The following is a 27,476-nucleotide window of genomic DNA, read 5'->3' as shown; positions in this document are numbered from 1 at the left end:
TGTATGCCAAAGACACTTGGATTTTTCACACATCCTTACAACCAGAATCTTCAGCCTGTCTTGCTCAGTTGTTCAAGTGAAAACTTATCAACTTGGACCTATATATATATTAAGATAAAAACTGAGAAAACTTCCTTAAAACTAAGGAGTTCAGGACACTGTAAAAAATACTGCATCCCTTTATGGAATGGTCACAAGAAACATTTTGACATATAGCACAAGGAAAGGATGTGTACAGGAGGCAAATAAATTCAGAGTCCCTAATACCAATGTGGAAAAAAAGTTCCTTTTTACAAATTAAATTCCGTGTATTAACACAACAAATCCGAAGACTTGTCAAAAAGATAAAATCTGTATCTCCACAAAAATTTACTGAAAAAAACCCTCCGTTTTAGCAACTACAACAAATAAATAAAATGTTATGAAGAAGGATGACAAAGAAATCCAGAGAAATATAAGTAATGATATGGAATAAAGATGGCTGAGACAGAATAAAGATTAAAATGACATAATGCAACAGGCACTGAATCTCCTTTCCTAGAACAGGGTCATTCCTTAATCTCTGCTGGGGATCCTAAGTATTTGCTCATTGGCTGATGGGGCCCAGTGACCTGTTAGGATATAACCAATTTAAAATAGCAAAACCATGGCAAAATGCAACAGTAAAAATAAGAAAAGCCTTCTCAAACATTTGCTCTTGTCCCTTGAATATCCCAGTTTAACATAACTGGTCTGTAACAAGTGCTGCTGGGCTCTGTACATCTGCACATATACAAAGAAGCAAACGTGAAACAGCTTCCAGTGGCTAAATTTACATTTGATAATCATATATTGTGTAGCTTGTGAGTGTACTCTGAATCCTAAAGTAGGAATTCAAGTGCAAATGGAACTTGTTCTGAGTGCAGCATGGGCTCAAAATTGAACAGTCACTCAAACTTCTTAAACTCTGAGACAAAGCTCTCTAGGGAAAAAAAAACCCCAACAAACCATATGCAAATCACAAACTAAAAAAATCAACAACTAACACAACAGGCCAAACCAACCCCATTCTTAATTTGCTTTAGAGTCTGGGAGGAAGACTGTGAGTACACTGGGATAGAACATGACTTCTGGGGTTAAGTAAACACAATTGAGGGATGCCAGTCAAGGTTTGCTACAAACTTGTCCTTCAGATCAGGTCTCCAAATTAACCCTGGAGGCATGATGAGCAACAAACAAAACAAGGGAAAGGATATAAAAATCAGCTGATACCTAACTGCAGGCATTCCGAGAGCTTGCCTTTTTCTTACTTCTTTGCTCTCTAGGTATTTACAGAAAAACAGTATCTTTATTTCCTAAAAGCCATCTAGATTAGCTGTTGATTTCCTTTAAACCACAATCTCTATGTTATATCCCAACAGGTTTTTCTGAAAAATGACTGACATTTACTACAGCCAAGAATCAAGAGTGGCAGCAGATGAAAAGTTAAGACACAAGGAACTCATTTGCAAGTAGGCTTCCTAAATAAATACAGAAACCTGGTGGAGCATGAAGACATGGAAGTGGAGGTACATGAGAGGGTGGAACTCCAAAAGGAGCTGAAGGTGTGGTGACAGCTGAGAGCACAGGAGGTCCACGACAGGAGTAAGTGCAGGGGACTGGCAATGTCCATGTGCTGGGTACAGATCTCACTAACAGCCAGTAAGAAAGAAATTTTCCCCTAATATTTTAAAAAACTTCATCTGTAAATCTATTGTACACCAGGAAAGCACAAGCTGAGTGGCTACTGTCAAAGATCACACTTCTGAACTCAGCAAATGACTGCTCTTGCCAAAGTACACAAAGTACACTGCCCAGCCCTCCAAACACAGGAAAAACACTCCAAGACAGGCTAGAGGAGTTTTCACCACAAGTTAAGGTACACCAAAAAAATCTGCTGGAAACAGCATCAATTCAACATTAATTCAACCCGAGAAAGGCAAAGAGGGAATACAAATTAGAAGCTAATTTCACCTATACAAAACAGTCCTGGAATATGTGTTCACAGCATGACATGAGGATGTCTCAAGTGTTTAATTTTTTTCATGAACAATGAGAAAAGGTTCTGGTGAGGATATAGAAGTCTGGCTAGTTTATTAACAAAACCCAAAGTTTGTTCTTCTTTGCCGTAACAATGAAATAAAACGAGCAGCACTGTTGGACGTCAATTCCACAGGAAAGACCCTTTTCCACATTTCGTTCCTAATAAATTTTATTTTAGCTAAGATTACTGAAATTTAAATAATCCAAATCTAGTTTGCTTATGAAACAAATTCTGATTTAGTTCCTGAACCTTTTGCAGTTTAAATCAAAAAGATTTGTCAGTGTATTTTTCTTATCCCTAAGGTAATAGTGTCATTTTCTGACACTGAAAAATTTTTACAAAAGGAAAATTCACATTAGAAAATCAATTTCAATCTTAAACTACTACTGAGAGTTTACATAAATATGCCCACTCATAAGTTTAACAACAATCTGATACTTAACATATTACAATTGCCTGGGCTTCAAGTACAACCAGGTAACCTTAGCTGAAAACTGCTGACAGTGCCTAGAAGAAAGTGCACTGACTACTTGACAGTCCTTTTAGATATTCTTAACAAACACATGACTGTCCTGTTGTTAATCATTAAATACAAATTTATCTCTCACTACCTTTTTACTCTTTTCTATCCCCCAAACATGTTACATTTTAACTCCTTGGAAACATTTCTCAAGTTCATCTTTCCACTTCCTGTAACCCGTATTGGGCACCCGCATTTTAATATCACCACAAAGTGGTCCCAAAACATGAATTCACGTGTTCGCTTCTCTTGCAACAGCACCCGTTTGCCTTCCAGCCCAACGTGCCCTCGCTGGCCTCGTTTGGTTTAGTGGGATCCTGCCATGCACATCTGTGTTAGTCAGTGCTGCCAGGTAAGGGCCAGCTGAAGGGCTGCTTCGGGAACACTGAGGAGCCCATGTACCTTGGAAATGCAAACAGTAAAAACCCTCAGCTGATTAAAGTAATTGCTTTTTTTTTTTTTATCTGTTCCATAAAGGTTTAATATAGACTCCAAGAAAAATCTTTCAACAAAGATTTTATCCTCTTGCCTCACAAAGTCCAAAGGGAATAAAAAAAAAGGGACTATAACCGGTTGGGTAATGCTGCCCCAGCGTTTTCCTGGTTTGCAGTGCCGTGTGAGACAGACGTGCCCGGCTAACCCAGGTGGGCAGCAAAACGTAAAACTATCAAATACAGCAGTTATTATATACAACAGACGTGATTTAAGAGGTCACAAGCGAGTCCTAATACACGAGCAATTCTCGTGGCATAACCCATGTCAGGGACCAGCAGCTGACGCCCCGCGACATACCCAGAGCCATCTCTCGCGGCCGGCGGCGGGCCCGGCCCCGCACGGCGCAGCACCGGGCACCTGCGGCCCAGGCGCGGCGCTTCGGGGGACAAACCCCGCCCGGCAGCGCCGGCCGCGGTTCCAGAGGCACCGGGCGAGGCCGGGGGTTCCGCGGCGTCTCCGCCCCGCTCGTCTGGAGCGGGCGCAGGCGGCTCCGGCCTCCCAGCGTCCGGGCCCGGCCCAGCCCGGCCTCGGAGCCGCAGCCCGGCCCCGGCTCCCCCCGCCGCCCCCCGCCCGGCCCGGCCCGGCCCGGCCCGGCCCTGCTCACCGGCGGGTCCGGGCTCCCCGCAGCGCCCGTGCCGAGCCGCCGCTCCGCCGGGCCCCGTCACCTGACCGCCCGGAAGCGCGGCCGGCGGAAGGGCCCGGGCCCGGCCCCCGCCCCACCGACCGCGGCGGCTCCGCGAACCGGGCCGGCGTCGCTGCCCGCGGCCCCTCCTCAGCCCGGGCCCCACGCAGCCCCCGCGGGCGCTCGTTACCTCGGGCTCCTCCGCGGCTGCTCGGCCCCCGCCGCGACCCCCGGTTCCGCGGGCGTGGGCGGCTCTGCTGCCCGGGGAGGGGCGGGGGCCGCGTCCCAGCGGCGGCCTGCGCGGACTGCGAGAAGCTCGTAGCGAATGCTCGGCCCAAGCAGGAAGGGAGGAAGGGGAAGGGAGGACGGAAAGGGAAGGAAGGAAGGAAGTTTGAGGGAAACAAATTGTTAACTTACGGGTGTAGAGTGCTAAGGATCTGAGCTGAGAGACGGATTCAGGCTGGAAAGGATCTGAGCTGAGAAACTCCAGGATGGAAACAGAGAGTTTGATAAAGGCATTCAGAGATTGATAAAGGCACTTATACGGGTGTGAGAAACCAAAGCGAGGGAGAGGAGGTGACCTGCCCGAGAAGGCGCTTCTGGGGCGTTTGTCCCAGCTCTGAGGGCACCCCCCCAGTCCTGGGGACTCCAAGGTACAAAACAGCCCAAAATTCTTGTTCTTTTACACAGTGGGGAATGGGTGAATCCTAAACCAAGGTCTTCCACTATGGCAGGTGAGTCTTATGAGGGAATAGTGAAGAAACGAAGGGAAGCTAGTGCCAAGGGAGCCCATCCGAAAGAGCCCAAGGATATTGACAGCGGCCTGTCTGCTGCCGGGCAGCCTGAGACTGCACAGCTCTAGTGTGAAGGTTGGAATGTGCGAGCCAGCAAGAGTTCAGCAGGACAAAAACAGCTATGCGAACCTTCCTGCTGCTTTCCTGCATGGAGGCTTGGCAAAACCCACAGCAAAATGGCTATCTAGAAGCCCACCTGGAATCACCAAACATGTTGTTCTATCACACCAGAAAATTTCAAGTTGAGATGAAAATGTAGCACTTAACGTGACAGTGCTGATGGCATGGGGAGCACACAAAGCAGTCCTACCTGCAGAGCGGTGAAAATCTCTACCAGAGCGGCTCTCTCGTTTTCAACCAGTCAGCAAAGCAGCAGGGTTGGGCACAGCTTCTACATTCCAGCAAAAATTTTCATGTCAGTGTAGCAACTGATTAGAAATTTATCAGTGCCCCAAAGACATGAGCCGTATCCTGCAAAAGCTGGTTAAAACAAGGATGAGTTTATGAAATTCGGGTATGGAGGACGGTGTTGGACTGCAGCTCCCGGCATGCGCTGCGGCCGGACTGCAGCTCCCGGCATGCGCTGCGGCCGGGCCGCGGCGCCCAGCGTGTCCCGCGCTTGCAAGATGGCGGCGCCCAGGGGCGCCTCGGGCCCGGACAGCGACACCGGCTCGGACTCGGACAGCAGCGGTGAAGCGGCCGCGCGGTTCCGGGAGGCTGCCTGGGACTGCACCGCGCTGGCGGCGGCACGGGCGGAGCCGTGCGGCGGTGAGAGGCGCTGGACAGGCTGGGGTCTGCTCCCCCCGCTGCGGCGTGCCCTCTCCTCTCTTCCCCGCCCCGCCGCTCCGGTCCGGCCCCCTCCGCCGCTCCTCCTGACCCGTGGGGATTCCTCTGTGCCGCGGTGCCGGTGGCAGAAGTGGAGGGGGCTCTGCCCGAGCCTCCCGAGGCCACGTCCGGCCTCCGGCCAGGCCCAGAGGCCCCTCCCGGCAGTCGTGGCCTGAGGGGAGTTCCCCTTTCCCCTCACAACCGTTCTCCCCCGGAGGTGGGCCAGGCATTATTTGTATACATAATATACAAATAATATCTTTCAGGCATTATTTGTATGCTCTAACATGTGTCTGACGGGGGTTAAGGAGGTCCTGGCCGCAAGTCTCTAAATGTGCTTTGCCACTTTCCTTTTAGGGGGCTTTAGAAAGCATCGGTTGCAGCCTAAAGATCAGCCAAGCCTGAGGTATTTTTGCTTCTGGTTTCAGACTTAATGTTTCCCTGAAGAAAAAAATTAATGTGTAATATTTATGCTGCTTCTACTTTGTACCTTGTGATACTTCATACTGAAAGGGGAAGTTTCTGTCTGGGGAATTAGTCCAACCATAATCTGAAATGATGCTTAAATCTGAACAGGATAGTATGTTTTTAAGGTTTTGGGTGAGAGGGATAGATGTTACTGGCTTCGAAAGAGATAATCCTTGTTCTTATTTCAAACGGGCGTGAGGCAATCGGCCGCGAGGAGGGTGACAGTGAGCTCCAGACGACTCCAGAGTTCAGAGCACACGTTGCAAAGAAACTGGGAACCATGCTAGACAGGTACTGGTGTGCAAGGCTTGAAACCTGTGTTCTGTGGGCCAGTTACACTGATGTGTTTGTGTGCTAAACCCAGGAGATTCAACATTTTGTCTTCTTCATGCCTATATTAAGTACAAGCTTCCAATATTCTGTGACCTAACCTTGCTGATGTGCTGTGCCCATGTGCTCAAAACTCTCTGTGCATCACTGGTTGTCTTCATCTGCCTCTGTGGTGAACATCTTGTGGGGAGAAAAGAGACTTCCATCCTGTAAAGGCTGGCAGGAGAATCTTTGATTTGTTCTTAAAACCTACACCAGTACCTGGATCAGGGCTGTGCTGGCAGAGAGCCTGGAAATGGGCTGCCACTCTGTCTGTTGTGCAGGCATGACCCTGGAGAACTGGAATTCCTGCTGTCCAGAGCTGCCTCTAGAAATGCTGGTTTTAAACCGTTCTTGTGGCTTGCATTGCTGAGGAGAGAAGGCCTGGTCTGCTCTGGAAACAGGGAGCTGAGGCAGCCTCACTAACAAAAAAGGATCTGTGCAACATCTCCCTCTAGTCTTGTTTCCCAAAAATACCCAACTGTAGCTCAGTTTGCACAAACCTGTCTAAGATCTGACTGGGGTTTTCTGTTTAGTTTCATCACTGTCTTGAGGGACTCATCAGGACCATCACAGACTTCGTTGGCACGGTCTGACTCTGAAGATGATGGTGAGTTCCAGTCTCAGCCGCTGTGGCTGTTAGCTGCTGGCAGGTGGGATGGATCCTGTCCATCACCAGGACAGTGCATCCAAGTGACTAATAAACATTTGCTCTGAAAGAGCTTCTGGTGGTGTCTGGGAGGGCTGTTACTTTGCAGCTCTGACCTCTGTGCCCCAAGTCCTCCCACACTTTCCCAAATAATTGCTGTCAAGCACTGTGGAAATACAGAAACAGCACTGAGACTTCCAGGGAGACAGCAGTTGATTGCTTCCACCTCTGTTTCATATTCTGCCTAAAACCCCCCTTTCCACACTTCAGGTTTTCGCCTCTTCTCTTCCTCTGTCCCTGGAGACTGTGGGAAACCGGAGCCTTGCCCTGCAGCAAGGAGGAGGAGGCCAGTTAGCTCCAGGTGAGGTGCTGGCAGCTGCTTTGCTCCTCAGGTACTGTTGCATCCCACATTTCAGAGGCAGCTGGGACTCCCACGAGGGACTAGGAAGCTGAAGAGCTTGAGAAGTGTGCGTTTATGATTCCTACATTTGACTAGACCAGAATTTTGTTTCTTTTTTAGTGCTGGGGAACGAGAAATGTTTGTGGGAGATTTTCTTTCCCCTCCTAGTGTGTGTAAAGAACACATTGGCCTTCAGACTGGTTAAATGCAAACTGTAGGTGTGGGAGCCGCTGGGCTCATGTGTGTTCTCAACTCACATTACTCTGCTGTCCAAGTTTTGGGTGAATTCAAGGCAAAAATGCAACACAACTTCCTTCCCTCTTGTTACCTTTCCAGTGACACAGACAGTGACCAGGAGTGGCAAAGGTGCCAGGAGGCTGCCGTGTCAGCTGCAGATATTCTGAAGCAAAGTGCTTTCCCTGCATTGTCCCAGGGCTCCAGCCAAGATCAGAGTCAGGGTTATGTAGAGCCCAACCAGAAAAAAAAGAAGAAGAAAATGAGGAGAGACAATAATATTCAAGAGAAAATAATAGACCCAGCAGAGTGTGACCAGATCTGTAAAGATTTGCCTCGGTTGTTGTCTGCAAATGGCCAGCAGGAGAGACAGAACAGCAATCACAGAGAGAACTCTGTGCTGCCAGGAGCTGTGAAGAAGAAAAAGAAGAAGAAAAAAGAATGATGATTTTGCTCTGCAAACAGCAGGTGGTTGTGATGGGCGAAGGAAACTGAAAGAAAACCTAACAACAAGAGTTGCTGCAGATGAGGGAAAATTAATTGGCAAAGCATCTGTTCTAAAAGCTCAGTGGACTGAGAGACTAATTAAGTGACTTCCTGTGCTACTGGCGTCCCCGAGGAAGGCAACATTGTTCTCCTGACACAGCAGTTGTCTGTGCTGCTGCTTATGCAGGCCCCATCTAAAAGGATTAAATACTGTGCCAGACTTGCATGGCAGAGGGATGTGGTCATAGCTGCATTCCTCCTGGTCTGTTCCTTCACATCATGAAACCCTTCTAGAGAAAGTGTATGATGAATTTAATTTGGTTTACATGGCAACAGGTGATCAACTACTTTTTGCCTCCTTGTAGACTACTAAGAATAGCTCCAGCCCGTGGGAGACTCATTTATCAAAAGCATCCTGTCAGAAATCAGGGCCCCTTATTTTTTCCCTGCGATCATCACAACAATCTGCTTTTGAAACCTGCTGTGTTACTAATCCCTCTGCAATCTGCACCTCTCCAGGGCCCCTGCACATAAGCAGTGTGTGGTGAGCTGATTTCAGGGTTGGTGTAAATGCATCCTACTGTTCCAGTTGTCTCTGTTGAAAATTTTTTTTCCTGTATAGGTTTTTTTTATGGCATCTTTTGTTATTAAATTTTACTACACTCTTGGACCTACTTAATTTGGAATGTTTTGTTCAACAGTGGCCTCATTGCTGTATTCAGATTGTCCCCAGCAGAGATAGAGGTGGCTCAGGATGGCTTTTTAGTTGCTAGGTGACCAATGCTATGAAATTGCTACAGGAAGGACTTAAACATAATTTAAAAACCACCTTTCAGTCCTTGTTTGGGCTGGTTAATGACTTTTGTCTCCCTGAAATACTGTGAGGTTTGATAGTTTTCACTCTTTGTTTACTCTTCACTTCCCAGTCTTTCAGGAGATTAACTGTTATTGATAAATACTTATGCTTTTAAGATTCCTGGGTTTCAGGAAATCAAACTTATTGGCCCAGTTCAGAAGTTCAGAAAGCCAGATTAGAGCAACCAAAAGAGTGAAGTGTAGCTCTTGGAGCATGGGAAATCGTTGTAAGATTCTTGCTGGTTTTTAGTCAAGAAAACACAGCTGGCATCCAAAAATAGAGAAGCTAAGTAGAAACTTGGCTTATAATCTAACAGAATGTGCCATCAGAAGTTACTTGTCTTATGTGCAGTTAAAACTTCAGTGTACTGAATTTTAAACCTGGGCTTTTGAATGCATGGTGGCCTAAACATTTCCTTTTGCTTTGTTTTGGGTTTATTTTTATGCTGACTGGAAATTAGATATATTTGCAACTGGTGTACATGGGAAATTAGGAAACAATTCTAGGACAAAATTCCTCAGAGAATCTCGTTACTGAAATTGTTGATGGTATCTAGAGGAAAGTCTTATGAAACTTTTCACAGATATCTGCAATTCTGGTATTCCTGGATATCATAACTGAAGAGTTCACTGTTGGGCTTTTTCAATTCTCCCTTCCAGTCTCAAGGTTTTTCATCCATTTCACAGTTGAAAGAGTAGCTCAGTTTCAGTCACAAACAAAAACCTGTTAGTTAGGGCTGTTTTCCTGTCTGGCTAATGATGTATCAGTGGTGTGGACGCTGAGAGTAAATAGAGAGGAATAATTAGAAGAGGAATTACATAAGTAGATCCTTGGGACTAAAACTATTCACTTAGTGCAAGCAAGACTCTTAGGCCCCGAGCAGTTATTCGCATACCAAGAACTACAAATCAAGCCTAAATGGAAGCTGAGAATGAGCCATGTTCTGTAAAATGAATCCAGGCTGAGTGTTTAAAGAGAAAACTGGAGGAACCTCTACTCTGTGTGGAGCATGGGAACCTCCCAGGTGCTGGGCAGTGTCAGGGACCAGTGAGGAATGCCATCCTGCAAATCATTCAGCAAGTCAGATGAGCTGAGACTCCACAGGGTTAATGCAGAGAGCTGGAATCTCCTTGCAGCTGTTAAACTTTTAATTTCTGCATTTAAAACAAAGCAGAGCTATATCAAAACAACCAAGCCATTTCCACTAGGATAGCATGATTTTACAGCAGGTCATTTTTAACCGAGAATGTTTGGTATTTTGGTAGTTAATTAAGGATTTATAGCTTGTCAGTGATCCCATACTGACAGATTTGTGCCAAGCCATTCCCAAATCTGTTTCTTGGTTATTCTCATTGCAGAGTCAGGAACTTCCAAGGTGCTGTTATTTCTTATAGTTCCTGTTGGTGCTTCCTCGCAGCAAAGGAGGAGAGTGTTTAAAGGTGGTGTCCCTTCTTTGGCAGCTCAGCCTTGCTCTTTCCCACATGATTTAGTCTGGTGCTGGCAGGTTTATACAGGCCCAGCTTGATGAAAGCTGAGCTGAAATAAAGTCCCATCCATGTCCTGGCACTGTTGGGATTCCTTCTTGGGCAGCCACAAAAGGATGTCTGGCCATTCTGAGCTGGCTGCTCGGGTTTAGGTTTGTTGGGTTTTTTTTTTGGGAGGTGGGGGTGGGGGGTGGCAGTGGATTTCAGCAGTGCCAGCATCATCTTTCCATGTTTTCTGTCTTGAGTCTGAGACGTTTTCTCTCCTGGAGGCAGCTGAGTAGGGGTTTGTGTGAGGCTGTGGTGGCAAGCACGGCTGGAGTTGCACCTGGCAGGTTGGTTGTGGCAGTCACTCAGGAGCTACTTGTGGTGGTTACTGGGTGGAAGATGCCATCTGTGTGGAGATGAAGGTCTCAATGACGTTGTGAGTGGATGGCAGCAGCTGGCTGTGGCTGTTGGTGGAGTCAGAGCTTTGGTACAGCACCAGGCTGCTGGAGGACACTGCCAAAGGTACAGGCAGAAGTCAATTGCAGGTTCTCATCAGTCCCTTATTGCATGTACACCCCCATTTCCAGCATGGCTGTGCTCTCCTGGCTTAGGGGCATACCTGCTTTTGTCTGTGTGTTTTGTGTGCTGCTAAAACCTGGGTTGTGTCCACGGCCAGCCTGAAAACATTGAGGGCAGCAATCTCCAGAGAGTTCAGTTCTAAGAATTCTAGCTGATGTCCTAGTTCTCCTCTTAGAACTGGGAAGACCCAATTGGAGTCTTCATGAGGGAGTCTTGGGCTTCTCAGCCCTGAAAACTGCCCACAGGACTTGTGCTCATTGAGATTGATTTTTGTTGATATTTTACAAGGTATTTGCCTTTCTGAAAGGGCCAATTTCCACAGTCTGGCCTTACATGCACTCTGCTCTGAATCTTTTCCTTGTATTGACTTTTCAAACCCCTCAGGACACTGGCAGAGCAAATTTAGGGAATTCAGAGCCCCAATTACCATTTTCTAACTGGATTTTACAGTGTTGGCTAGAAAAACTAGGCAATGCATGGCTTAAGAGCCACAATAGTGGCTGCTGCTCTTACCAGCAGGGCTCGAGGTGAGGCGTGGGCCCGGCTGAAGGTGCTGGATTGTTGTGTCTTGGTTCTGTAGATGGATTGTTGGTGCCTGTGACACTGGTGTGTGCATCCCAGACTCGGTGTGAGTCTCTGAGTCAGGTGTGAATGCCTGGAGAAAAGAGAGTTAATAGTGCCTGGCTTCTACATCCCTTCTAACAGCTGTGAGAGAATCATTGAGCAGGTGCAGTTTCTGGGGAGGTGAAATCCCCCTGGATGATGCAGTGAAGAACTTGCACTAGTGCCTCCAGTGCTGCAGCTGGTACCAGCAGGGCCAGGAGATGAGAAAAAATGCTTCTATTGAGATGGCGTAGACACACCCAAAAGCTCTTTGACATGCAAGGAGCTGCCTGCAGACTGGTGCAGCTCTCAGGAGGGGGAACAGAGGCTAAAGAAAGGCTCTTACCTGTTTGGTTGGTGTCAGGTTGGTCAGGGCGCTGAGATTGGCTGTGTCTGTTATCACCATGGTTTGTGGTAAAAGGCCTGCATGTGTGTATTGAGTCACTTCAGATTTGGGGCCATAAAGAGCTGTACATGAAAGAAAACAACATCATGTGGATGCTGGAGCTTTGGCTGAGTTGTTCTCCTCATGCAATGGGACCTGCTGTCTGGCTCCAAAATGCTGGGAGTGGAGGGACAGGAAGATAAATGCAATAGAAAAATAATTTCATAATTAGAGCAACAATAACAGAGGAGGAAAACAGAGTGCTGTAAGCCCAAGGACCCAGCAAATGCACTCAAGGAACAGTGTCTTTATTTTTGTTTACTTAAGCAAATGAGTTCACATTCTTACCGTGAGGGTTCTGTATCTGAGCCATGGTAGCCATGAAGGGGCTCTGGTTGATGTGGCTCTGGACTTGCTGCATGAGGGGCTGCTGGTAGGATGGGTGCAGTTGCTGGGAGAACTGAACGGGCTGCAGGGTGGTGAGGCTGCTTCCCATGCTGTTTATTACAGGAACGCTCTGGGGCTGGGTTGAGGCCAGGCCTGGAAAACAGGGACTCGTGCCAGTGGTGTCCCACACTGCGGGAGGAGTGTGGCTGCTCTGCAATAGGAGCATCTGAAACAGCCATTGGGGCAGCCTGTCACTGCAGGCTGATTTCAGATCCTGCTTTTCAGCTGTTCCCTTGGTTGTCTGTGATGGAGAATAGATTTCATGCCTGTGAGAGCGAAGTGGAAATGTCCAAAAACTGCATAAACCCACCTCTGGTTTCCAGTGTTTGTTCCTGTCTATATTCTTGTGTACCAGTATAGTTTCTTTTCCAATTTAGTGATCACCAGGGAGGTTTTGCTCAAAAATAAATTCAGAGCATCACCTCAGTGCCCTGTTAATTTACTCTTTTTATTTTATGAAAATGTTGGCAACGCAGATAACTAGGCTGTAGCTGTCCAGCCACGTGGAATGGAGTTTCAACTCTTTTTCCTAGGGCTGCCAAATTAAGGAATTTGAATCAGTGAGAGAGGTAGAAGGTTTCACACATTACTGTCCATTTCCCACAACTGTCCAGACCCTGCAAATCAGCAGGTCTCTCCAGCACTCCAGTTTTATTTTTTTGTTTGTTTGCACAGAATTCAAATCCATATCATAATCTTGGGAAGAAATGCAAATTAGTTCACAGCTGTCACCATGGAACAAAACAAGGCCTCTTTCTTCCTGAGAAGAAAGTGTAAGAAAAGAGTATACACTTTATTTTTCTTTCCTCTAATGAGATGCACTTTGGCAGTAGACTAGTCTTGGAATGAAAAGAAATCTCGTAAAAGTCCAGAAAAGCTGTCAAAGTGAAAAATATAAAAAAATAGTAATTACTGCTGTGAATTCCAAAGGCATATGCTGCTCTTTGCAGGAAGTGGAACACGATGTTTCGTCTTTCAAGCACTATGAACATGCTTTAATTTTCATCATTTTAAAGAAGTATTATATTTATATTTAGAAAGATGAAGAGCAGCAAACCAACACATTGGCATAGGAATAGATTGTAAAAGTCCCTTACTCTTAAAGTGTGGGTTTTGTGTGTAACTTAATTCTACTATGAACAAGGAACATCTGTTCTTAATCCCACTGGTACTTGGCAGCAGTGCTGCTGATCTTTGGTGACAATTTCCTCTGGTTTGTATCACTGCCAAGTTAGTGATAAGGCTTTGAAAATGGGGCAGGTAATTGTTCCAAGGAGAGGCAGCTGTTGCTGTGGGTGCAGGAACAGAGTCCTGCAGCCTCTACTCACCGATCACCAGGGTGGAGGCTCCCGTGTTGGTGAAGGCGGGTGCCAGGGACGGGGTCTCACCCGCCCCAATCGCCATGACCCCCGGCAGGGATGCCATGATCAGGTTCTGGGTCTGCTGGCTCAGCGTGTGTGGGCTTTGCTCGAGGCTGTGCAGGGCAGTCAGGGTGCTGACAGGAGGGAGAGTTCCTCCAGGAGCTGATACCTGTGGGAAAGGAGAGCCCTGAATGTGCCACCTGCAGCAGGCAGGTCCCAAAGCTGTGATAAACACCTTTCTTCCTGCTCTTCCCCCTTGCTGACTGGAAGGACTTCACATATCCTTGTCTGCAGTTTCTGTGTGCTCATCAATTAACTAGCACTGGTCAGCTGTTGACATACTAAGAGTAAATCCCTGCTGGTTTAGTTCTTTCACATTTAAGAAATTGTAAGAATGAGATTAAGCCCACTGCATTCTCTATAGGGAAAGATCATCTTCTGTTTCATAGCTGAGGGCAGAAGGCTCAGGTAACTTCACATGGTAATTCTAGTAGCAGAGTTCAGCACAGAATCCAGGAGTTCCTCTTTCCTTTTGGGACTTGTAGTCATAGTATTGTGGAAGAGCAAAAAAGCATTCTAGTGATTTGGCTGATAGAGGAAGTTAAATGCCTTATATTATCTTTCTTTTCTCTCCCATCAGACGAAAAGCTGTAAGAAATCTTTAGTAAGAATAAGCACCAAGAGGTTAAACAGTGGGACAAACCACCTTGATATCAGTTTTAGAATACTGACATAGAAGATTTTCAGGACCTCGCGAAAGACTTATTTTCTTCAGCAAGAGACCAGAAAGCCAGCAAAGTGAGTGACTGATGAGATTTAAATCATACTTATTTTTAGCAACCTTAACTTTGCTTCCAGCCAGCCTGTGCTAATGCAAACTTCTGCTGACTATTTCTCTGAAAACAAGGGAACATGTGCAGACTGAAAATGATCAGTCATGTAGTTCTGATGCTTCTTTGTTAATGATGTGGGAAAAGGTCTGGTCAGATCTCGGGAGGAAATTGGCTTTGAGGAGGCAATCTAGTTATCTAGTACATGTCTGCTGTACAGGCTGTTTGGCTTAATTTTTACAGATAAGCTAGATGTAAGTATGAGTCTGTGTTTTGGTAATCCCACTGGTCTGATCTACTCTCAATGGGTAGAGTCCAAATAAGAGTTAGAGATGAGAATCTCTCTGTGGAAAGGAGGAGAGAATAGGGTTTCCTGGGAAGAAACAAATCTTGTCGTACCTTGAGTGCTGTGTTTCCTGAGCAGACTGTTTTAATTACTCATAAGGAAAAGCCTTCTTGCTTTCATGCTCTAATACCTGCCCTCACCACAGTCTAGAGGGCACATATATCTCAGGACTATTGGTCAGTGCAGAGTGACTCTAATATAACATACTGTTACATAACAGTTTATGTAACAATATCTTACATATGACTATGTAACACAAGAAGGTGGTTTGAAGAACATTTTAGAAAAAATACCCATGATTAGTTCATATTATGACCACAGGCAGATGGCTTGACATCTCCCAGTCAGCAGAACAGGAGTATCCATCACTTACCAGCTTAGTGTCTGTGCTCAGCAGGTTCTGGCTGGGCTCCAGTCCAGGGGGAGAAACCTGATGCAGGATGGTTTGGGTGGTCACCATGGAGCTGTTCCCGTGGTGGTTGCTGCTGGAGGACTCTGCCTCACTGGCTGGCTGCTGGTTGTACCTCACTCCTGCATCACAACAGGAGGGAAACTGGTTGTCACAAGTGAGAAACTGAGAAACTTAGGCAGGCACTAAATTCAATTTCCTTTGCAGGCACTTGCCACCAGATATTTGGGCAGGTACTTAATGGTCAGTAGGGGAACCAGAAGAGCAGGCACTTACACCCTGGCCTGACTTTCCCCTGCAATTTGGTGTAACTGCTTCCTCAAACACTGACTGGCTGTGAGTGCTGCAGGCAGCAGGAAACCACCCCTCTGGATGTGGCTGTAGAGAGGCGTCTCAGTGAGATCATCTCTGCCCAGAGTGAGAGCAACCCCCGGCTCTGGCCTGTGAAGCTGAAGAAGCTGTGCTTTTTGGATGGAGAATGACTTTTCCTCATGCCTAAAATCTCTGTCACAGAGTCTGATGGGGCTGGCATTGAAAGGAGTAAGGGGCACACATGACGGAAAGGGCACAGAACTGACTTCTGATGGGCAGTGAAGACTCCTGGAACAGAAGGTTTGGGGTTGATGCCTGCTAGCTGGGAGGCCTCACAGTAAGTGAGAAGCTTTGGCTGTGGGTTTTTATTACTGAATTTTATCTCCCTTGACATTCTAGCCACTCTCCTCACCCAGAAACACGGTCTCTTTGTCGCCTTTGCTCTTCCCTTGTACAAATCTGCTTTTTCTATCTATAGATTCACTTCCTAAAGGGCTGGACATTGAGACAGTTTGGATGACTTGAGTTTGGGGAGGTTCAGGTCTCTTTCAGATCTCCCTCTGGTTGGTTCTTACCATGAACTTTGCTGGGTGAGAGAGCAGGTGGTGGCTGGAGGGAGGAGGAGCTGTGGGGAGTTAGAGGAGGGGCAGAGGTGGGCTGTGGTCCGCTGAAGGTGTCCATGGCCAGCTTGTGCCGGAAAGCCTCCTCCTTCCTGCGATTGGCAAACCAGTTGTAAACTCTGACCTCTGTCACCAGGTTTGAGCCCAGTCCCTGGGCCTGAGATGGGGAAACACCTCGCTGAATACACTCTGCCCTGTTGGGAAAAGCACAAGAAGAGCCTTGCTGAGCTGGACTTATTCAGAGACACAAAGTAAATGCACAGCCCCAAAGTGGCTGTGGTCTGGCACACTGTGTGGAAGAGTCCTGAGGCATTCCTTGTGCTCTGTGGACAAAGAATGATCAGTTGTGGCATTTAATTCAAGCGTGGCTAGTGACAGTGGTGCTTCTCCGTGCTGTACCTTTGCCTTCCCTCCCAGCAGCACCAGCAAACACCAGGAACACAGAGGGGCCCTGCTGTGCCCCTCTTCCTCAAAGACACACACCCACCCTTACCTGTTGCACTCTTCTACCAGTGCCTCCCTCTCTTCTTTGCTGGGGTTTTTCTGCCTCTCGTAGGCTTGGAACAGGATTTGTTGTGAGGCAGGACCCCACTTAAAGCGGTTTCTTCTTCCCTTCTTGGTGGGCAGGTCATCTCCCATGGGCTCGTCTGTCAGGATACCCTGGCCAGCGTGTGTGAATTCTGCAAGCACAAAGGGGCAAGGGATTTTTTTCCTTGAAAACAGTAAGGAGTAAGGACAAGCAGAATCCTTTATGAAACTGAGACAGGAGAGCAGTTGTTGCTGTACTTACGCTGGGCCACCTCTCGCTGCTTCCGGACATACCAGGTGTACAGAGCTGCCCGTTTTTGGGTCTTCATGGGAGTGCCCTTGTTGAGGTGTTGTGAGAGGTGGGATTGGTTCAGACCAGTGGTGTCCACCACCTCACGCTGAGGGATGTTGTGCTGCTGGAGGTAAGACTTCACCATCTTTGCTACTCGCCAGGGATCCTCTCTGGAAGGAACAGAAAACCTTTCTCAGGGGAGAGAGATCAAACAACTGCTCTCAGCAGACCTGGATTTCAAGGAAATGCAGTAGTAGCTCCTGAGTGGCACTTGCCAGTAATCACCATCACGTTTGGTGAGGCCAGCAGGGGAGAAAGCTGTTCCTCAGTGTGCTGCCTTGCTCAGTTTTGGCTCTTTGTGCAGGGTAAAACTGCATCACATTGGAGATAAAGTGCAAAAGATGAAGCACTGGCTTCCTTTGAACTGCTGTCTGTACACACTTAGGTCTGCCCTTAGGAGGAGACTTTGCTTACCAGGGGAATTTCCCAATACACAAAGGCAACCTCTCTCTTCCATTTCCCTACATTACTTTTCTTCTCTATCCCCCTCTCATTAAAGCAGATGGGGCTGATGTACTGAATTTTTCAAGACAGATTGATTGTGATACTAGACTGAACTTGACTCATTCCCTGATTCTGGTCCAGTTTGGGTTGCCTTGCAATGATTCAGCAAATGAAAACAGGCTGTCATTATACTGTGACATGGCAGCTCTGTATGCATATGTATATGACAAATCATCCAGAATTATGTTCTTACACATCGGCTACGTGTTACTCAAACACATTGGTTCACACCTAGATCTACTCAGAGCTTCGAAATGCGATGTAGAACCACAGGCAAACCACTAATTCATCCTAGTGCTGCCCTCCTTTGGGTAACAGCTGAGGGAATAGAACTATTTGAGACCTGCTTACAAAATTTGAGGAACAGTTTGGGATTTTATAATTAAAAATTTGAGTGTGAAGTCCCCTGACTTTGGGGATTTTTCTTGTAAAAAGCACCCAAAATCCTCTGGGTTTTATGCTATCCAGTTAGAATATCCACTAAGGTTCTTGAGGAAAATAGAGAAAACATGACTCTGACTTTATGTGTATTGATTTCACCCCAGCTGAAAGTCACAGTAGAAACAAAGATGTGAAACCCATCAGTCTAAATCCAAGCAGTGCCAGAGCACCTCTGCAGAATAGCTCCTGGCTCACTTTGAACAAGGGCATCCTTCTGTGCCTTCTGTGTGAAATGTCTGGAGGAAGTGGTTTGCAGTGCTATAGGAAGAGGCTGGTGTCATATTCAACACCAGCATCAAAGGAGCAATGGGGAGAAAAAAGTGCCTGGGACGGTGCAGAAACTGTCTCAAGAGCACACATGTCTGAGCAACAGGCAACAACTGTGCTGTTCATGGCTTTGTTGACTCAGGAGGTTGCCAGAGGCTGCACAGTGATAAGGAGGACAAAGTCCACACCTGTTCTCTCAGTACAAACACCCTTATCTCTGTTCCCCTGCAGCCCCTCTCCCAGGGGCTGCCTAGTCCAAGGAGCAAGCTCCACAGCAGTTAAAGTGTGACACAAATGGTGTCAGTTACAGCTTTTTGAAAACCTGCTTAAAATAGAACATTGGAGCACTTGCCATAGAGGCTTCTGATTTTTAGCATCTTCCCTTAACTATCTTTGTCTTTCAAAAACCTCAAATTGAGCTGAATTTAAGAAAGCTTTTCTTTCCTCGTGGTTCTGTTTGTTTGTTTGTTTGTTTGTTTGTTTTTCCCCTCCTGCTGCCTAAACCAGTCTCCTGCCTTTGTACTTCTGATAGTCTGGCCAGCACCTGCACCATGTGTTCATTGTCCAAGTCCCTGTATAGAGGAGAAAAGCCTCTGACTGGGAAGCTGTGCTCTTTGATTTGAGTTCTGGCTCAGATAGGAAGAGGAAAGACTGTGTTGCCACTGATGGAAGCCTCTGTTATGTGTTAGTTCCTTTCTGTGCCCCAGTCGAGTCAGTTTTGTTTCCCCTGTTGAGATCCTCATTTTGTGGCGGGAATAAACCAGTAAGTTCTGTGAGTCTCTTCTCACAGTGGTTAAAGACTTGTGAGTTTTGTCTTTTTTTTGACACAGCAGGGAGCTTTGTGATGCAAAATAGTGCAGGGAATCTTAGTAGTGTGATTTCCTAGGACAGCTGTATGAAATCCTGGCTACTCTGTACATTGTCAAAGGCCAGTCTGCAAAACCAATGCAGCAAGTACTTTAGGCCCAAGGCTACACCACAGTCCAAGTGATGACAGTCTGGCCAGCTGAACCCATGCTCAAATACACAGTTCCACCTGCAGAGCCTCCATCACAGGCTAAGACATCAGAAGTTGAAACTTCTTCTCTTTCACTGGCTGTAAAAATCCCATTGGCTGTCAGAGGGGAGGATTTCACTCTAAACCGAGTTCTCCTGCTTGTTGTTACAGCCAAATCTCAATTGTTTCAGTGAGTCAGAACTGCACAAAGGCCTGCTTTACTCAAGCTCTCCTTCCCTATCTCCAATACCATTTTCTGCCTTTTAGTTTCCCTTTCTCCTCAGATGCAAACTGTCTCCCCAAGGTCTTGTTCTCCAGGGTGTAATCTGTCTCCTAGTTGGTCTTACACAGGTAGCTTTTACTTCCGTCTTCTGAAGTCCTGTTCTCCTGCTCTCAGTTGCTTATTGCCATGTGAGCATAGCCCTTCTCCATGGCTCATCCCCACCACAGGGGCCAGGGTCCTCTCTCCATGTCAGCTTCCCATTTTCTTAGTTCTGAGGTCACTTTTTAAGGGCGTTTTCACCTCCCTTTTGTTACCTGAACAATAAGTAACCCAGGTAGTTAGTTATAAACTCAAAGGGAACAAGAGGCTGGTTGATAATTTATAGCAACATCTCAAATTTAAATGGAAAGTAAATATCAAGTTGTTAGCATTAAAGAAAACCCATTCCAGAGAGCTGGAGATGTAACATTCAGGGGACCTTCTCCCTCCTTCGCTCTTCCTGACTTTTTATTTTTCCTTTGATCTTTTCTTTCTTCTCCTCTTCCTCATTCTGTCTCTCTCCCATTCTTTCCTGTTCTGATTCTCAGGTGGGAGAAGCCTTCATTTCCCTGAGGTGGGTTCTGAATTGCTGCTTTGGACCAGCCCCTGCTCAAGCAGAGGTTCAGAGCTGTGAAGTGCTCAGGACCATCCCCCGGCCCTTTCCTCTGGAGCTGCTCCACATCTCAGTGCACAGCCTGGAGCCAGGCTGGGCAGAGGGAAGGTAAGACCATCCATCCTGGCAGTGTTCCTTTCTGTTGAACTTGGCCTGGTTTGCCTCATCTTGGTTTATATGTGGAAATGAAAGGGGTGTGGCAGGTTCATCTCCAGATTCCCCAACTGGAGCCATTCTAAGCAGGGGGAAAGACTGGACCTTTGTCATTGAATGTCTTTGTTTTCTTTTTTCCTTCTGGAAAACATGCTTTTATCCCTGCCTCCAGGGGAAATCTGTTGCTTATCTCAATTTCTCTCTTTCCTAATGGAATTTCAGCCCTTGCCCTACAGGTGGATTGTCACTATACCTCTCTTCATTTGCTTTACCTGCAGTAGTATGATCCCTTCCCCCTAGGTAGCCTCCTTCTTGCTTTATATTCTGGGAATATCTGGGAGTTTCTCCTCACAGCTCTACCTCCCTACTGAGTCATTTATTTCTTATCATAGATGCAATTTGTTTTGTGTGTGGATTGATAAGGAAAGAATGTTTTTATTCAAACTGTAAATCTACGGGAGATCAGTGAGACATATGAAAGGACAAAATGAAATTATGTTAATTCCCCACTAGAGAAACCTTTATCAGAACTGCTTTTAGCATATTTTCTCTGTAGGGACAAAATCTAATCAACACCCATGGGTGCACCCAGTCCTGTGAGTGTATCTTGTCTGTTCTACTCAGCTTTGACCAGAGTTTTTCAAACCAGTTTCAGCTTCAGTGGTCCTGTGAAGATATAGTTGGTCTCTTGGTGCTGTCAATTTTTTTCTCTTTCCAGCTCCAGGAAAGCCTCATAATAGACACTTTTCCTGATTCTACTTTATAAAGCAATGGCTTTATAAGACATGGCTGCAGTTACCACAAAGACTTTCCTGTATCAGCAATAGCTGCCCACAAGTCAATCTGTCTGTTAAAATTTGGTCTGCAGACCAGGAATTGTTAATAATGACCAAAGAGGCTTCTGTCTAAAGGGAGAATTGCCTCCAATCTGGTTTCTGCATTTGAAACCCTTGTGTAGATGGTGAAATAATTTTGCAAGCCTTGACCTTTTGCTGGGGATCCCTGGGCACGGAGATTCTTGCCTGCCTTTCTTTTGTCTATTGCTGAAAGTAATTTCTACCATAGACTGTTCTGCCCCTTAAAACCAAAAAAAGTTTATTAGTAGATAAGAACTTCTTAGGTATTATCAACCCCTGATACTGGTTCAGGTGCTTTGAACAGATTTTTAGACACTCTGTTGATTTGATGAGAAATGTGAAACATGTCAATGTAGGCTTCCTACTCTTTTCATTTTAACTTGATTAATTTCAATCTATTATAGACCTCCATAAGTGTACTTGTAATTTTTTTACAACACTGAGGCTACTGGTGTCTTCATCTTGTTGTCAACAGCAGAAGCTAATTGCTCTATCCTATGGTGGGGGAGATTGATGACAGAGATCTCTGATGTTTCAGAGTAAGCCTTTCTAATTAAGAGCCAGTGTGAGGCTTAGGAGATCCCTGTCCTTGCCCAGTGTCCTCTGTGCTGTCTCAGGGGTTTAGGTAGGTCCTAGAATTTGTCTGTACCTCAGTTTCCATTTGTGAAATGGAAATGCTGCTCAGCAGACTGTGACTGAACATCAGAAAGTGTTAGTGTCACAGCTTTGGAAGAGAGGTAAGACTTGTGGTGAGGCTGGTAAGCACAGGGAAGACTGGCAGCAAGATCCTAGAAAGGCAGGGAGGATCAGAAGCCAGAAATGGTGCTGAAGTGAGGGTGACAGGAAGGAACTGCCTCCATCTGTGTGTCTGTTCTTAGATCACAGCAGATGTCACTTCAGTCCTGCTTCACCCACTCATTAGAAAAAAAGGGACAAAGCCAGGGGGTCTTCCTCAACTTCCATGGCTTCCTTTCTGGAGAGATACTTGATAAACCATCAAAAGTTAATGATCAAAAAGCTTATCAGGGTATTTTCATCTATAAATTTATAAGACAAAAGAGAAATAATAAAGCCATTGGATAATTAGTAACTAGCCAGGGCCCGCCCGGTGCCACTGGGCTCAAACTGCCCCAAGACCTGTACGCAGACTCAGGAAGATGAGAAGGAGACAAGGATGAGGGGAAGAAAAAGAGTGGGAGGCAGAGAGACAATCAGCCAAGGACACAACAAAATGGGAGGAATAGCAGCAGAAACAATAGTGAGGAGAGAAGGGAAATAGGTAAAAAGAATCTGAAAGATGTAAAGGAAGTAGAGGAAACTTAAAGATGTGGAAGAGCTGGAAGTGCAGAAGATGAGAGACATACTGGGCCAGGAAGAAGACAGAATTACTGGGAATGTTTTCCCACCCAGGTAAGAGCTGATCCAGTGAATTTTCCTCTCTTGGGTTCTGCAGAATCCTCAAATCCCAATCTGCCAGAGAGCTTTCTTTTAAGTATTTACAGGGAATGCTAAGTCTTGTCATTCTCTTCTCTTAGCTCTGGCCTTTTGTGGTGGGATTTGATGGTTGCTGCTGCTGTTGTATTTTCAGTTGTTTCCTTTGTAAGTGAAAGAGAGTGATCAGAAAGCCTGAGAAATTCCCTAGCTAGATTTTTAGTGAAGATTTTAGGTGCAGGATGTGGCTGCACCTCTGTCTTCTATCAGCTTGTCATTTCAAAATAGCCCTAAAGCAGTCAGCAATCTGCTTTGATGGATGGTAGGATGGGCCTGATCCTTGCTTGGACAAACCTCTTGGGTCTCCCATGGGGATTGTATCCCAGTAAGAATCCCAAATGGGAAACTGAGTGAATGCTTCTCTGAGTCTATTGTGAGGCTTATTGGTTTAAGGAGCTTTCCCTGTCTTTTGATCTCAAAAATGCTTGTATGCAAAGGCAAATTTTATGTGGCAGCAAACTCTGTAACTGCTGCTGCGTATGTACTTTGTAACTGTGGTGGGCAGTGGATGGTAGAAGCAGAATATTCTGTCCAGGTTTTAACCTCTGCATGTATTTGGTGTGTGCTTTTTACAAGAAAAATCCCCACCAAAGTCAGGGGACTTCACACTCAAAAAAACCAACAAGGACAAGGTCTCTTGATTTGGCTTTGGCCAGAAATCTGTAGCAAACCCCAGTGAAATTAACAATATCATTCTTAAATACAGCAGGGAAACATTACAACTTCACTGTATCATTCATACAAATATAGCACCAGCTCAGAGTGACCAGTTGGTTTTTTTTTTTTCCTTCCTGATGACTGAAATTGTGAATTGTAATAAAAATTTAAATCCTCCACCCTAAAATTCAGTCAAAGAGATGAGAGCTATACAGGCCTTGGACTATCCTGAAGCCTGATGCTATAAGCATGTCCAATATGTAATCAGGTTCCATAGCTTCCTTAATGCATTTTAAGTGAGATAAAAGGAAAATCTGATCATTTATAAAGCATTTGGGAGTGTTTGGGGGCTGCTAGTCCTGGCATGGATGAAGATTGTCTCTGTGCAGCTAGATCAATTGTGAATACTAGGGACACTGAGGAGAAGGGGAAAGGAAAAGAGATTTAGAGGGAGAGTGCAAGAAAGCAGCAAAGAGGAGCAGTAAATCTGTCCTTACTGTAATAGTCTTTCCACCACAGCCTTCTGGTGAGCAGCCTCCTCAGGGCTCAAGTTTTCCAGCTCCTTCATTATTGGAGGGGTAAATTCCTCTCCGTCATCTGAGGTTTCATCTTCTGATACCCTGGACTCCCCCATTCCGTTGGGGAGGTTGGGGATGTCAGGACAGGGCTCCCCTTTCTCAGTCTGGAGGGCATTGATAGCGCGCTGACTTTCACTCTGGAGCCCGTAGGGTTCCGCTTCGCTCAGTGCCTTGATCAAGGTCTCCTTGGTCAGCCCCGACTCCAGCAGCGCTTCCAGCAGCTCCACTTGGAGATGAGTCAGCTTCGAGACCATGGTCTTCAGCCTGGTGTCTCTTGGGTTTGAATTTCGGGTTATCCTGCTTCCAGCTTCCCTACACCATGTTCCTGAGGTAACACGCCCGACCGTCAGGAGAGTGGGCACAGCACAGCCTCCCGCCTTTACACCCCCCAAAAAAAACAAAATACAAAATTGAGCCACTTCAGACCCCCCACGACTGTCCTGAGCCAGTGCTGATAAAGGGACCCTTGGCTATCTGTTTACATTGGAGCAAATGTAAATTCTCCAAGGTTCATATTTATCTGTGTGCTTTAGCAAGTTACTGAACTTTGGACTTCAGCACTGCCGCAGCAGTTCACAAAGTGCAGAGGGAGAGAAAGCAGGGGGAGGGGGAAAGGGAGGGCAGCAGGAGAGAGAAGGAGAAGAAAATGAAGGGATAAAAAATCTGCAGCATGGAAACGTGAGTATGGAAAGAAAACTAGGAAGATGGGGATGGAGAAGCATGGCTTACTTCTGGCCCCATTAGTTTTGGAGAAGGAAGGAGGTGGAGTACCCAAAAGGAGGAGCTGTGCTGGGCTGCCCATGGTTCAGAACCCAAGGTGCTGCTGTTGGAATATCACAGAACCTGCTCAGAGCTCTGGCAGTGGTGAAGTACAGCCAGTGTCAGCCCCTGCCAGAGGCTTTGGGCTGAGAGAAAGCCACAGTGGCTGCACTGGTCTTTGTGCAACCCCCAGCAGAGGGGGAGGCGACCGCTGGCTTTATGTGAACGTTCCCAAACCTCACATGGTGTTCTGAAGCTCCAGCTGATTTCTGTGGCAGACCATCAAGACTTAAGTGACTTTTTAATTTCTGGCTTTGGCTGCTGAGTATCTTGATGTGCAAAAACTACACCTTGCCATGTTTATTGCTCAACTATGAGCATGAGCAGTGTTCCCACATAATCTGGGGGACTGAGGGGCTTGTCCCTCTGATCTTGTGATTCATGTATTTGATAAAGGATATCCCTGGGTACTGGGTCATGCTCTAACCCCTGCTTTGTCATCAGCTGCCCTACTGCTTCTGATGAGTGCTCTGGGCAAGCTTGTGGTTCCCCTTTATCATCTGCCTCCATCCCTTCTTGATACCAGCCCTGCTCTGAGGTTCTGCTCTCACCTGTTGGGTGATTTCCTAAAACACGATCCCTGCCTTGGCTGGAATTGCTTAAGACAATTCTCCAGGAATCTTTTTGACTAAATTCTCTTTTCTGGTCTGAAATGATATGAATGAATCTATGTACTTTGAGTGGCTAAATTAGGGAGTAACTTGATGTGCACACATGGGCTCGATGCACGAGTGTCTCACGCGAGTGATTCCTTGGAGGATGTAAAGCTGCGGTCTCAACGGAAGCTTGCCGGGACAACTGCCTGTGTCTATACACTCCCATCAAGCCTGAGCTAAACGGAGCCTGGTAGGGCTGTCCCCAGACTGGGCAGTGTCCCAAGACTATGCTGCAGAGGACCTTGGCTCTTGTTTTCCATCGTGGGCACAACTGGCCAAGCTCTGCAGGCTCCTGAGTCAGCAGCTGCAGGACAGAGTTCCTGCAGAGGGACCCTCCTCCCTCCCGGCATTGTGTTAACTCTTGCCTTTTATTTCAGATCTGGTCTGTGCCCAGAGCACCACGTCCCCTCCCTGCAGGCCGTTACCAAAGCTCTAATGGATACTGATGACTTTGTGTTGCTAAAACGAATGAGAATTCCGAGTCCATGTGGAAACATTTATTTGAAGAAATGTTCATGTGAACATTAATGTAAAGACAACTTCAGCTTCTAAAGATTTTTTGGAGTCATACTCTTAATAAATAGTTGTACTGGTTTTGCACCCATCACAAGAGTATTTAAAGAATGGTGAGCATTTTTGGCATTGTACTGTCAGTGTGTTGGTACAATTTCCATGTATTTTATTTGTTATTACAGTTTTCCTTCATTCCTGCCCCTCAGGTAGACATGACAACATTACCAGCTGATAACAGTTAGTTTCAATTGTAGTTACAGTATCCAACCATGACATACAGTTTCTGCATGATATGTCCTTATAACTCAAGGATTTTGCAAACAGACACAGCAGATTGTGGAGCTCTTGCAATATGTGACAGAAGAGATGCTGTCATTCTGTGTTACTTATTTCTGCCTCTCTTTGGCACGGTGATCTCTTTTACACAAACCAAGGTGGAAAATATTACCACTGTTCTTCTTAAAAAGGTTGTCCATATTCTGTTGGTATATAAACCTTTTGAGTGTTTGAGGGGTGATGGGGACCCAGATCATTAAATTTAAACAAAGAACAGCAATGTTTGTCAATGGAAGCTGTAAAGAGAAGAAAGCATAGCAACAAATTATGTCTATATTATGTGGTTTCAAGGATTCCTTATGCACCCAGAAGTCCTGCTGCTGCTGCTTCTGCTTGCCTTGAGGACCTTCAGCTGTAGAAGCTTTTTTTTGAGACCAGTGAACTTTGAAGTCTATGAAACCAGAAATGCACATCTGTTTGTATGATAGGACCTCCCTGAATGTTACAACTGGATGCCATGTGGAGAATGCTTAGCTGAACAAGGAAACATTTCAAATACTGAGGAGGAGGTAAATATTCTCTATCACTTTATCCTGAAGGGCTTTTTCTCTTGGTCTATTGGAATTGTCCATTTTAAACTGTAGGATAATTAGCAAAAAACCAAATAAACTTACCCACTTTCATCTTTCCATTCATTGGAACCTGCCAGGCTGTGCCAGTGAATGGCTCTGCCCCACTAAGTATTTCAGATCCTCAGTGCAGGAAAACCAGTGAGCTTCTCAGTGTTTCTTAAATATTAGAAATACCTAGGGGTCAGACTGAAAGGGATTCCTGTTGTGAATTATCCAGCATCCCTATTTTATAGCCTGGCACTGAGAATTGCAATATCATATTTCTCAGATTATTACAAGTGCAGTTTTGAGGTGATGAGAGAATAGCAGAGATCAAGGGTGGAAGCTAGATTATAGTTCTGTTGGAGGAAGAGCTCAGTTGCAGAGTGCCATAATCAGACAATGTTCTCCTGTGGCTGCATTGTACTCAGGAATTATGCCTTGAGGAGGAATATTTGAAATAAGGGGACTCATGTTTCCTATACCCATTTTTATCTATCACCAGTGCTTACTCTATGTTGATTTCCTTAACTGTAACCATTTCCCAGGCCATGACTTGATTCTCAGGTCACTCTAATTAATATGATCTTGGTCCTTGTAACAGGGAAAACTTAAAGTTTGAATACAGCAAGAGATACCTGCTTGTTTTTCTCATGTTTGCAGTATTTGCTTTTGTATTAGCTGTTCCAAAGTAATCTCTTTCCCCTGTATCTAATAAAGTGAGTGAATTACTTAACATTGAAAACACTGCATGAAAGTA

At 46.0% G+C, this 27,476-nt stretch overlaps 3 protein-coding genes across 9 annotated transcripts in view; 1 reads left to right on the top strand and 2 right to left on the bottom strand.

Annotated features, from left to right (window-relative positions):
- LOC137484854 (E3 ubiquitin-protein ligase RNF185) overlaps nt 1-3,810 on the bottom strand; it is a 45,153-nt gene extending 41,343 nt beyond the window's left edge. For 3 of the 4 annotated variants that reach the window (XM_068209024.1, XM_068209026.1, XM_068209035.1), the window contains exon 1: nt 3,682-3,810. The gene's annotated coding sequence lies outside the window, so the exon portion shown is untranslated. The remainder of the gene's footprint in view (nt 1-3,681) is intronic. The other variant, XM_068209025.1, reaches the window with a different exon arrangement.
- An 818-nt stretch (nt 3,811-4,628) lies between these two features.
- On the top strand, nt 4,629-25,931 carry C18H12orf43 (chromosome 18 C12orf43 homolog). Of its 4 annotated transcripts, XR_011005074.1 has the most exons (9): nt 4,629-5,261; nt 5,676-5,725; nt 5,980-6,077; nt 6,692-6,765; nt 7,075-7,165; nt 7,541-8,260; nt 14,265-14,422; nt 20,041-20,213; nt 25,694-25,931. XR_011005074.1 is itself a non-coding variant. In XM_068209059.1 (6 exons), exons 1-6 carry the CDS (start codon nt 4,997-4,999, stop codon nt 7,881-7,883), a joined length of 921 nt encoding a protein of 306 aa, XP_068065160.1. In that variant the 5' UTR covers nt 4,629-4,996; the 3' UTR covers nt 7,884-8,594. The 4 variants fall into 4 exon arrangements, 1 of the variants encoding a protein (XP_068065160.1); XR_011005075.1 differs by lacking the exon at nt 14,265-14,422; XR_011005076.1 differs by lacking the exons at nt 14,265-14,422; nt 20,041-20,213.
- On the bottom strand, nt 8,283-24,408 carry HNF1A (HNF1 homeobox A). Its single transcript, XM_068209046.1, has 10 exons — nt 23,761-24,408; nt 16,932-17,131; nt 16,635-16,821; nt 16,097-16,335; nt 15,174-15,331; nt 13,592-13,793; nt 12,165-12,356; nt 11,778-11,899; nt 11,342-11,483; nt 8,283-10,762 (listed from the first exon to the last, which is right to left on the bottom strand). Exons 1-10 carry the CDS (start codon nt 24,093-24,095, stop codon nt 10,635-10,637), a joined length of 1,905 nt encoding a protein of 634 aa, XP_068065147.1. The 5' UTR covers nt 24,096-24,408; the 3' UTR covers nt 8,283-10,634.
- Nucleotides 25,932-27,476: the final 1,545 nt, after the last annotated feature.

This window comes from Anomalospiza imberbis, chromosome 18, assembly GCF_031753505.1.
Source record: "Anomalospiza imberbis isolate Cuckoo-Finch-1a 21T00152 chromosome 18, ASM3175350v1, whole genome shotgun sequence".
In the NCBI taxonomy this organism is placed as follows: Eukaryota; Metazoa; Chordata; class Aves; order Passeriformes; family Viduidae; genus Anomalospiza; species Anomalospiza imberbis.
Note: the sequence above shows the minus strand (reverse complement) of the source record. Positions and strands in the feature narration are given on the sequence as shown.

What these genes read in the sequence shown, in the direction of transcription:
- C18H12orf43 (XM_068209059.1), top strand. Translation starts at nt 4,997, where the DNA reads ATGAAATTCGGGTATGGAGGACGGTGTTGGACTGCAGCTCCCGGCATG. An exon ending in AAGATCAGCCAAGCCTGAGG is followed by an intron (nt 5,726 to 5,979) that starts TATTTTTGCTTC and finishes ATTTCAAACGGG; the next exon opens with CGTGAGGCAATCGGCCGCGA. An exon ending in AGGAGGCCAGTTAGCTCCAG is followed by an intron (nt 7,166 to 7,540) that starts GTGAGGTGCTGG and finishes TTACCTTTCCAG; the next exon opens with TGACACAGACAGTGACCAGG.
- HNF1A (XM_068209046.1), bottom strand. Translation starts at nt 24,095, where the DNA reads ATGGTCTCGAAGCTGACTCATCTCCAAGTGGAGCTGCTGGAAGCGCTG. An exon ending in AGCCTCCACCCTGGTGATCG is followed by an intron (nt 12,357 to 13,591) that starts GTGAGTAGAGGC and finishes CCTGTTTTCCAG; the next exon opens with GCCTGGCCTCAACCCAGCCC. An exon ending in CCTCACCTCGAGCCCTGCTG is followed by an intron (nt 10,763 to 11,341) that starts GTAAGAGCAGCA and finishes TACCTTTGGCAG; the next exon opens with TGTCCTCCAGCAGCCTGGTG.